Source organism: Triplophysa rosa, linkage group LG17 (genome assembly GCF_024868665.1).
Source record: "Triplophysa rosa linkage group LG17, Trosa_1v2, whole genome shotgun sequence".
Taxonomy (NCBI): domain Eukaryota; kingdom Metazoa; phylum Chordata; class Actinopteri; order Cypriniformes; family Nemacheilidae; genus Triplophysa; species Triplophysa rosa.
Window position 1 is genome coordinate 874,857 of NC_079906.1, and position 11,989 is coordinate 886,845.

At 41.1% G+C, this 11,989-nt stretch overlaps 1 protein-coding gene across 1 annotated transcript in view; it reads right to left on the minus strand.

Moving 5' to 3' along the window:
• Window positions 1-11,989, minus strand: part of magi1a (membrane associated guanylate kinase, WW and PDZ domain containing 1a) — a 114,109-nt gene that overhangs the window by 64,246 nt on the left and 37,874 nt on the right. Inside the window, 1 exon segment of the mRNA XM_057356995.1 lies at window positions 8,275-8,310. Within this exon segment, the coding sequence (XP_057212978.1) occupies window positions 8,275-8,310 (36 nt within the window).

Genomic DNA, 11,989 nt, shown 5'->3' on the forward strand with positions numbered 1-11,989 from the left:
AAGATTCAAAAGTTAGTTAGTTTGCAATGTTCACAAAAAAAAGTGTACAGTCAGCTAATTAAAATGTTAAAAGCTAAAAAACAGCACAGAAATGTCTCATCTTAATAACACAAGCACTTCTGCATGGACATTGCCAAACTAAAACGGTACTTAATGCATTTACCCCTATGGTACAATAAAAGTTCAAATAACAAACTCCGTAAAAAATATTAAAACAAGCCTATAACTTAAAGGGTAAAATAACGTAATAAAGACAGCTTGTTTTAATCTTTGTTTTAAAATTGACACTCAGGTAAACGCGACAAGCCAACAAATTCGTTCCAAATGATCTAAATTTACGAAAAAATATAGGGACAAGAAACCACACATGAGAGCGTGTGTGCAGCATGATTGACGAGAGTGGCTAACTGCCTCCAATTTTTCTCTTGCACGTGTAATGCATATGTTTGTTGCCTTGTCATTCGCGCCATAACGTTACTTGATCAAATGTACGCGTCACCACAAACTTTAGTTTTTTGTGTCCCGCAAAAAACGCGAACCCCAACTGCGTGACTATGTTTAACAAGGATTATGTCATGACCTCCCTAATTAAATGATTACTGGCTTACTTACTAGCACATTTACTTGTAAAGGCATAAAACACACATCCACTTTCAAGACACCAAGTTTACTTCATGCAGATAATTGTACAACGCCAGTAAAATATAGTGTTAACAGATTACTTCCCAGATTGGGTCCGTGTACCTTCGGATAATTCATTTATTCGTTTTTGTTTTCAAAACAGAAAAACGAATAAACCGTTCATTTTTACATATTTCACCATATACGAGACAAATGTTTGGTTTGTTTTCCTCAATATTTCTTTAAGTGCATCAAATTAATATACAACAAAACCAAAACGAAACATCAAGTATTTTTCTTAACAAAGCGCATTTTAGTCCACCGGAAGTTTAGCTGCACTGCAGCCTCTGGCGACGAGTGGTAGTAGCACAAGACCACTATCTATAATTATACAAAAAAAATGTTTTCAGTGGTGTGTGACACTAAATCCGTAAACAACCATACAGACACATAGGTAGACATTTCTGTGCAATGTAGAAGTATACACGCAGTTAATGAAATAAAGAATGCACCTATATGGAGACGCATGCGTCAGTGCTCGTGGCAGCGATATATCTGACAGCGGGGGAGGTTACCATAGCCGCCGTTAAAATGGATAGTGAGAGAGGCGCGTTTTGCACTTTAATGTGTTAAAAATTTCACTTTGTTTGCACAGTTCGTAAAAATGTTAACATAAAAGACAAAACACTTCTACATACAACTGTTGTATGTACACTGTAAACCCCAATGTTGTCATTAATAAAGACATTAAGTTATCATAATTTAACATTATTTAAAATACCACGTTTTGGCATCAAAACTTAAACAAATGTGTTTAATCAAATTATTTGGCAGCAAAAACCTTTCGAATTAGGATTATAAGTGTTATGAACTCGAAATTGTAAATTATTTAAATTATTTTCTATGTCTTTGTTTAAAATGATTGGTCGTTTTGAAATTATGCCTTCAGGAACGCGCTGATTGGTCTGTATTACACAAGGCGGTAATTCTTTGGTCGTTGTGAATTTGACGAGGAGAATCAGGCATATCACTAGTCGGAAGAAATGTGTAAAACGTGAATTTTGACTGGTAAGTACAGATTAAAACGCATACACTTTCCTTAATTGCATCCCACGTTTTATTGTAGTATTATTTGCACTGTTTTAACACTTTACCGCTTTCCTCGCTCGGAAGCACTAACAAATACGATGTCGTCGTAAAGAAACCTTAGGACTAAAAAGAGCGTCATCGTGAGAACTCACTGAAGAACGCTGGTAAGGTAAAGGTAAAATACACGTGTCAATTTTGCTTAAAGAGTTGCTCTAAAACGATTTTGCAGGTTATAAATACTTTACGGTTTTCTGCAGTGGTACTAACGTTAGCGGATCGGGGTCATTGTGAAGTAGGCTGGCAAAGAGACCTCGTGATAGGCTCACTGAAGAACGCTGGTAAGTTCATTGTAAATAATAATTATTGTTAAATAATTGTTTATAATTGTTGTTGCTTAGTTGCCTAACGTAAAAGTCAAAGCCGAATCGCACAGGAATAGTATTATCTGGGGACCTCGTGTGAGCGCATATTGTGGTACACAAATGGTTAAGTTTCATTCTCTGTAATGAGTCCCGCCTCCGTAGCTCACTTCGTTAATACGATTGGCTTTGCCTTTCTTGAGTCCCGCCTCTCTAACCGAAGTCGCATTATGATTGGCTTTGCCTTCTCTCACAAACGTTCTTTCACTAAGGATGCAGCTGATTCGGTTGTATTAACTAAGCGCCAAAACCTTTTTTATTATTAAAGAGTCAAAGCTAAGCCGTGTCAAGACGCGATGAGCATGATTATGCAGGTTACCTGGTAAGAAAACATTCGTACCAACAGTTTATTGACAAAAATACGGGACAAGTTGCGTCACATATTGATTCAGGAACAGTGTTTTTCCCAATGCATCACAATCCCCTATTGAATAATTGAATTGCAAACTTAATCGTTAATGTGTCTGTACTTGTTTATCTATGAGGATTACTACATATAGTTGAATATCATGACAATCGACTGTTTAATAAGCATTTTACAAATTATGCGTCTGTATAACTGTTAGTTATTAGTTCAGCTGTCTACCACCAATCAGACTGCTCAAAAAATATTTATTGTGGTTATAAAACAATAGAGCAGGGAATTTAATTTTACATTGGTTAGTTTAGTGCTTAGATCTGTGCACTAACACAGTTAATTTCAGCAATTAGCTGAAGTATTAAAAATGGACTTGGACTTGAAACTCAGACTTGTGAACATGTCTAGTATAACGTTAAACACATGTTTTCCTCCTGCAGCTGCACTAGCAGACAGGCTGTCATGAAACAGGTGGGGAGGTGGAGAGAGCTGTCATGATAAAGACCCCTGTAGTTTTCTGGTAAGTTGATTTATAACGCCTGTAGTTTTTTTTATTGTCTGTAAGAAATGGATGGCCTGGAGATGAGTAGATTAATAACACATTTTTATTTTTGGGTGAACTGTACCTATACTAGATGAATGCAAACGAAAAGACACATCATTTTGATAAGAATTGTAGTAAAAAATTTACTTTAACATTTTGTAATTTAAATATCTAACCTACTGATTTTGTTTATTTTTTATAGGTGACCTGTCGGAAGAAAATGTGCAATTGTAAATACTGCATTTTTAGAAAACGAGAAATTCTTAGACATTATTGTCTAAAGCAGTGGTCACTAACCCTGCTCCTGGAGATCGACCGTCCTGAAGATTTTAGTTCTAACTCCAATCAAACACACCTGAAATATCTAATCAAGGTGTTCAGGTTTGCTTGATAATGACAGACAGGTGTGCTGAAGCGGGGGTTGGAGCTGCAGTCTGCAGGACGGTCGATCTCCAGGAACAGGGTTGGTGACCACTGGTCTAAAGCATAGAGGCAATACAAAGATTGTCCCTTTTCCCTGTCCACACCAGGACTGTCTTTGCACATTTCAATCAATTAGTAATTTGCAAGTGCATCTTTCTAAAATTGTTAAAACGTATCTGAAAATGAGTTTGTGAGCTTACTGTTTTTAAGCTTTGCTTCTGTTAGTGACAAACATGTCTTTTGTTCTTTCTTACAGTCTGCTTTTAAATGTCATATGGCCAATGTCACTTTTAAGTGGCTGATTTCTGAAGAAATCCTTCATCAATTATTTGATCTTAATCAAAGTATTGATATATACTGTAAGTTTGACACTAATAAAGCTGTTGATGTGAAATCGACTCGTTTTAATGGTTTATTATTTAATAAAAGTAAACACAAAAAAGGATAAATTTTGAGTTCAGTCTTTTTGCCCTTTAAGTTATCTGTACTTAAAATTTTAAGTTAATTCAATGAAAAGACCACATTAGGTCAACTCAATTTAACTGAGTTGTTAATCTCCTCATTACTCAAATAAACTGAGAGAATCACTTTCCTCAAATCATTTGAGTAGTCTCAACTCATTAGGGTTTACAGTGTAGAAGTGTTTTGTCTTTTATATTTTATACTGTAGATCGACATACATGATGCTATGTTTATAAAAAGAAGCTGAGTTAATCAAAAACCTGTACTTTTCATTGCACGTTACATGCTATTACACAGCAATAGAACTCCGCCCAAAACACAATAGAAAATGTAATGGTTTTCCTTGTAAATACCATTATGAACCTTTGGGTTTTTATGCACTAAAACCAAAACTAAATTCCTATTATAACTAATAAATCCATTACATTTTCTACTGTGTACTGGGTAGGGTTCTATTGTTTTTTTATTCTTAATAAAACGTAGTGAGTGGTGTGTAGAGACATTACATGTTGATCAAGCAGACTGTATATTATAAAAGCTATTTCTACAATACCTCTTCTTTTATCATGGGTCACTATGACCGGTTAACCTTTACATTTACATACCTGAATATGAATAAATGAATAGTTTTATTGTCATTGCAGTCAAAGCAAACAACGAAATTCTTAGAGCACCTCTAACACAAGACATAAATAAATATTTTTAATACCACAAAAATGCCCTCTGGCTGGCGCTTCAGAGCACCAAACACCAGGACTTCCAGACACAGAAGCAGCTTCTTCCCTCAGGAAATCTCCCTCCTAAACAGATAACTGCTCCTTAAGAGCAATATTCCACTTTCACTACTCCTAGTGTGCACTATTGTGCCTTATTATATTTAAATTTTATTTCTACATGTACAGTATATAACACTACCTCTACTTACAACATTATCCATTTGCACAATACAGTACATACAATCTGTTAATATGTAAATTCTACTGTATACTACCCTGTACAATGTCTCTTATATGTTATTATACCCAATTTTCTGTAAAATAGTATTTATTTTATATATGCATATTTTAGAATCTTTTAGACTGTAAATCTTATTATATTTGTATTGTCATTGTGTTGAATGTCTGTACTAGAAGCTTCCAACACCAAAGAAAATTCCTTGTGTGTGCAAGCACACTTGGCAATAAAGCCCTTCTGATTCTGAAAAAAGTGCAAAAAATTGGCAAATCAGCATTTTGACTAATCACTGTAAAATGACCAACAAGGTAATAGACCAGATAAGGGAGATCTTAAAGTGCAGAGAGATAGCAGAGTCACATTTGAACATTTACTGTAGATAATTGTTTAGGATATTTATTGTCCTGGGATAGAAACTGTCTCTAAATCGGCTAGTGTGTTTTGGCTGATCTGTAACGCCTGCCAGATGGCAACAGTTCAAACAGACCGTGACCAGAGTGAGAGCAGTCTCTGGTGATTCTTGTGATTCTCATACCTAACAATAAACCTTTTTTAGACACTCACGTTGCTTATTTGTACAATCTCTTAGTAGTTTTAACTTTTTATCAAACTCAGCTAGCCTATAATGTAATATGCAATGATAAGGACAGGTTTTGATTAACTCAGCCTATTTTTGTAAACAGCTATCATGCATGTAGAGTTGTATAGAAATGTTTAGTCTTTTATGTTTAACATTTTCATGAACTTAACATTTAACAACTTTCACAATTTTAGTGCAAACAAAGGTGCAAAATTGTATCAGACGTGCAAAACGAGCTGCTCTCACTATGAATTTAAATGGGGGCTATGGTTAAACCTCCCTTGATGTCAGCTTTCCAAGCACGCACGCACACACACACACATTCTTTATTTCATTAACTGTATACTTCTACATTGCATAGCAATGTCTACCTATGTGTCTGTATGGTTGTTTACGGATTTAGTGGCACACACCACTGAAAACATATGTATAATTAAAGAGAGTGGTCTTGTGCTGCTACCACTCGTCGCCAGAGGCTGCACTGCAGCTGAACTAGGGTCAGTCGTGGCCTAATGGTTAGAGAGTCGAACTCATGACCAGAAGGTTGCCGGTTCGATTCCCAGGTGGGTAACGACTGAGGTGCTCTTGAGCAAGGCACCTTACCCCTACTTGCTCCCCGGGCGCTGCAGTGATAGCTGCCCACTGCTCCGGGTGTACGTGTGTTCACTACTCTCTGGATGGGTTAAATGCAGAGGTCACATTTCGGGTATGGGTCACCATATCTGACTAATAGGTCACTTTCCAGTGGACTAAAATGCGCTTTGTTAAAGAGTACATTCCTCGAGATCATAAAAAATACATTTCATGAAGTGTTTAATTTTGCCGTGTTTGAATGTAAGCAATCTGCCAAGTTGTAAATCCGAAGGTGAACGAATAACAAAGTTATTAGCTTATAAAAAAGGTAATCGACTCTGAATCACGCGAACAAGCCATGACCTGTCCGAATCTTTAACCACAATGTACCTAGGTCACTAGAAAAATCCCCGCCTACTGACTGCGAAAACTTAACTCTCTCCTCCCCAAACACTGTACTAGCTCGTTCGTGACGTGTGCATCATGTCTAAGAGAAGCTGTGTTCTATGTAGTGAAACTAAGTCAGTCTTATTTTCACTACCAAAGGAAGAACTTCTGAGGAAAAAATGGTTACTATTTATTTTTCAAACGAACGTTTTACTTTGCGCGCGTCATTTTACCGAAGATTGCTTCATCAATCTTGGCGCCTTTACTGCAGGATACATTAAACGTCTTTCCTTAAAAGATGTTGCAATACCAACTTTATTTGGACCTGTAAGCTCCACCGAATCACAACCTGTAAGTGTGACTCTTTATTTTTGTCTTTACTTAAAATTAAATTTGTGTGACGTTATCTCATGTCTGTGTTTAGCTAACGTTACCGTTATTTTTGGGGTTGTTACTGTTTGTTTACCTAACGTTAGCTATAAACTCGTTGCGCTAATGTAAGTGTTCAACCATATTAACTCGCAAAGTCTTTATTTCAAGAACTGCGTGGTGTACTATAGTTATAATAACATCTGAAGATACGAACACCGTACACTGTATGCCGTGATAACTAACTGTTACAAGAGAAGTGTCTAAAACAGTCCTTTTTCTTACTGGCATCTGTATAAGGATTAAAGAATGATTCGTCAGACTCGGGCTCGAACTGGTAAGGTAAAATCGACGCCATCTCTCTCTATACACTGTTAATGTCCAACCACCTGCAAACCGTAATACAGCAGTAATGATAGGCGGTCCATTTGCGACACATGCTGAACGCGTTTGACCAATCACAGCACACTAGACCATTTGACCAATCACAGCAGACTAGACCATCTGACCAATCACAGCAGACTACACTATCTGACCAATCAGATCAGACTACGCTGGCGGAAAGGCGGAGATTACACAGATGAATCGCGGAACGAATCATTTGAGAGTCAGTCAAGAAGTAAGGTAATAAAAACTGCTTATTATTACGAAATAATAGTATTTTTACATCATGTATGTACATAAACTTGTTGTCGGACACTCCATAAACCAAAATAAGCCCTTAAAAATATTGAGGAATGTACTCTTTAAGAAAAATACTTGATGTTTTGTTTTGGTTTTGTTGTATATTAATTTGATGCACTTAAAGAAATATTGAGGAAAACAAACCGAAAATTTGTCTCGTATACGGTGGAATATGTAAAAAATGAACGGTTTATTTGTTTTTCTGTTTTGAAAACAAAAACGAATAAATTAATTATCCGAAAGTACACGGACCGAACTGACAAATGTAATTGATATAATTGAAATTTTATTTTCATTTTGCACTGAATGTTGCACATATGTTATTTAAAATGTATATTTAAATACACAATTGCATTGTCATTTTACATACTTTATTGCCATTTTGCGCATTGCATTTCAAATAGCTACCAATGTGCTTCCATATTGGTGACGTCAATTAGCAATAATCCACAAAAGCAATAAAGCTTGACTACTGCCATTTATAAAAGGACAGCAACCACATATAACAAAGTTTAAAGCAATGCAAATTGTCTACACAATAAACAATTATTTCAGCCAATGAGTATACCTTACAAACCTGCTCACAACTGTTTACCATTTCCAAGCAACATAACAACTGCCTGGCTCATTCAAAACTTAGAGTCAGAACTATCCATGTTATAATGTTCTAATTTCAATAATAAATGATTTATGATTTACAGCATCTATGACTACAGATTTTGACACACACAAATTCTAATGCTCTTATAGTTGTGTCAAGAGTGACGTTCTTTAATAAACAAAACTGGAACAGGTGAGATATGAAACATACCAAGATCGTTGTCTAGTTCTTCTGTGTGAACACCCTCTTCTCAAAAAGAAGCAAGAAAGACACGAAGACAGAAAAAAGAGAGATTTTTAATATCAGATGAATCTGGTGTTTGCCAGGAAAAAGTGAAAATTGTAGAATCACTATGGGTGTGTCTCAGTGAGCTCCCTAGGTGGTGAATCAGCATATCGTGTACACAGGTTCGGGCTCTGGTAAGGACCCTGGATCACACTACACATTGGGACAATTTCCTTTGGAAAATCAGTTTTGGAACTTGTTTTCCTGAGACATGACTTAAGCGTGTTGTGAAATGTCACCATTGGTATTTTAAACAACAGGCAGAACCAAGTACAGGTTACAGATTTTTTTTATTCTGGTTGAAGTACATTATGAACAACACTTTGATTATTCTGTGACATATCTGTGCAACAATTTAGCTGAATGTTATATTTAAATGTTAACTGAACTGTGTTCCTGGCTAGCAATGTGTTTATATATAAAATATTATGAACATCTGTCTTTTCAAAAGTTGAACTGAACAAAATGAAGATTGAGACGCACCCAGTGCCTTTTCCCTACATCATTTTATCTCATTGGACTTTTCTATTAATATTCATATATTACAACACTTACACACAACATTCAAATTAGCAAAATACTCATTTTTCATGTATCTTAAGGCTTGTGCTGTCATTTCACAATTCACATAAAAACAAACCTGGAAATAATAAAGATCAGTATAGCTGCATGCAAATTTGAAGTCTGCATCTTTCGAAGGCTGCATTTCAGGCCTGTTTGCGTCACAGTGGTGTGACTGTCTTAGGCTAGGAGGGCTGTCTTATTTCAAAGCGTGGCTCAATTGCATTCTTTCCCTTACGTTTTTAAATAAACATTCAAAACTTTAGTTATATAAAACTATAATCTGTAGAAAAAAGTCCTAGGCACTGTTTTAACAATATATGATGTTTTTGTTATTTCTGCAGAGATTTGCTTGCATTAATGGAGGTTGGGCAAAATGGTGGGCATTCATCACAATTAAATTAGTGTAGTTGGAAAACGTCTTGGTTACGGATGTAACCTCGGTTCCCTGATGGAGGGAACGAGACGTTGTGTCGAGCCGACAGAATGGGGTTTGTCTTGAGAACCTATCATCTTCTGAGTATTTAGAAAAGGCCAATGAAAATTGGCGAATGAAATTTGCATGCCGGGCTCCTCCCCGGATGTCCGGGTACAAGAGGGAAGCCGGCGTGCTCATTCATTCACCTTTGGTCTGAGGAGCCTAAAGCATCCTCCCCCGACCGCTGGGGTGGGCGGCCAGTGTTGTGGCATGAGGGACACAACGTCTCGTTCCCTCCATCAGGGAACCGAGGTTACATCCGTAACCAAGACGTTCCCTTTCTGTCGGTCTCTCGACGTTGTGTCGAACCGACAGAATGGGGTTCCTATGGAAAACGCCACAGCACTGAGCCGCGTCACAATCTCTGCGGAGCGACGTTGACTGGCCTGGGCGAGTCAGACGAACACGCTAACGCGAAATTATGACCTTCCAGTGGAGAGGAAGGGGGACCCAGAGCTTTCCACAAAAAGTTGGGAAGCCCCCTAACGCCGGCCGTCACGGGCGGAGGCCTGATTCTCTAAATGGCGAGAAGCCGCCCGGCACCGTACGGGCCACTGGGTAAGCATTATTCCCCCCTGGGGGAAAAACGCTGCAGAGGCCACTACCTACCGTAGGGAGGAATTAGTGGAGACACCACATGGTCTCACCATCAGGGGAGAACTCATGGGAAGAATGTGCGGACTGCAGGAGTTAACCGCAAGGTGGGAGTCCACCTGGGGAGGTCATGGGTTGCCAAGGTGGGAACCATTCATGAGGATACATCAGACAGAACAGCCCACGGAGGGGGGGGGGGGTTACCACGTCTGGAGCACTAGGTCCGGTTAGAGCTATGTGGGAGATAACTCAACTGTTCCCCCGGCCTAAGGGGGCAGGGCTGCTCTGCCCAGCCTGCCCCGAGGAAGGTGCTAGTGATGGATAAAATGCCTGTTCTTTACCCAGTGGGGGAAAGAGGGGAGGCGTAAAAGCCCTCCCTTCTGCTGACCTCCGAAACAGACAAAGAGCTGCTCAGAGCTTCTGCTCTGCGTGCGGTCCAAGTAGAGGCGCAGTGCGCATACTGGACACAACACGGATGGGGTTGGGTCTTCCTCCCCAGTGGGGAGCGCCTGCAGGTTTACCACCTGGTCTCTCGGAAGAGTGGTGGGAGCTTTGAGCACGTAGCCGGGGCGGGGTCTCAAGATAACGTGAGAATCCCGGCCCCGAGTTCTAGGCAATCTGTGGACATGGAGGGTGCTTGTCGATCCCCTACCCTCTTGGAGGTGAGCACCATCAGGAAAGCCGTCTTTATCAAGACTGAGAAAGAGCGGCAACCCCGAGAGGCTCGAAGGGGGCGGGGCCTCTTGAGGCCCGCCACCTAGGTCGCAAGAGGGTACGGAGCGCGGATAAGGTGGTCACCCTCTCGCACCCCTTGGGAACCTAATGACCAGGTCGTGCTGTCCCAGAGGCTACCGAGCACTTGGGTCATGATGAGCGCCGTAGCGGCTACATACATTCCCAGTGTGGAGGGGGAGAGGTTACTCCCCAGTCTCTTTTGAGGAAGGGACAGCTCGTACCCGACCGAGCAACTCCGCGGGTCTTCTCGCCGAGAAAAGCACCAGGACGAGAAGAGGCGCCACCTATGGGCGTATAGCTGCCCAGTGGCCGAAGCCCTAGCCTGAGTGATGTCCCAACCAGACCGGGGGTGGGTCACTCAGGATCTCCTCGTCCCGTCCAGACATGGAGACCAGGTTTTGCCTGGGATGCCGTAACGTGCCCCTTCCCCTGGGGAAGCAGTTCGCCAGGGGGAGCGGCCAGGGGGGAGTTGTTGTCAGAGCCTTAGCTCCGAGAACCAAGTCCTGGTTAAGCCAAAGGGGCATAACTAGTACCACTTGATGCTCCTCTTCCCTGGCCTTGCACAGGACCTGTGCAATGAGGCTCACTGGGGGGAAGCGTACTTCCGCTTGTCCCGCGGCCAGTTGTGGGCAAGGGCATCCGTGCCAAGGGTTGCCTCGGACAGGGAGTACCAAAGCGGACAATGGGTGGAATCCGGGGAGGCAACAGGACCACCTGTGCCTGGCCGAACTGCCCCAAATGAGCCGGCTGCACGGGGATGGAGTCGCCACTCTCCGCGAGGCGTCGACTGACGAGAGAGCGCATTGGCTGTCTGGTTCAGGACGCCTGGGACGTGTGTGGCTCGCAGGGAACTGATCACCTGCTGACTCCAGAGGAGGAGGCGCCGGGCGAGTCATGTTAGCTGCCATGAGCGAATGATATACGCCACAGCAGCTGTGCTGTCCGACCGGACCAGCATGTGCTTGCCCTGCACGAGAGGTAGTAGCCTCCTCAATGCAAGTAGCACAACCAACAACTCTAGGCAGTTGAAATGCCAACGCAGTCGGGGGCCCGTCCACCGCCCCGACACTGCTTGCCCGTTGCACACGGCACCCCAACCTTGCAGGGAGGCATCCCAAAGGGGACCCCTGTCTGCAAGAAGGTCATGGAGACCAGGGGGTTAGGGTGTGTCGGCAGAAAAGCGTGTGACCATACGCCTGCTGCCGGTGTGCCACGCTCTCCAAGGAACTTGACTCTGCAGCCAGTGTTGGAGCAGTCGTATGTGCATCGACC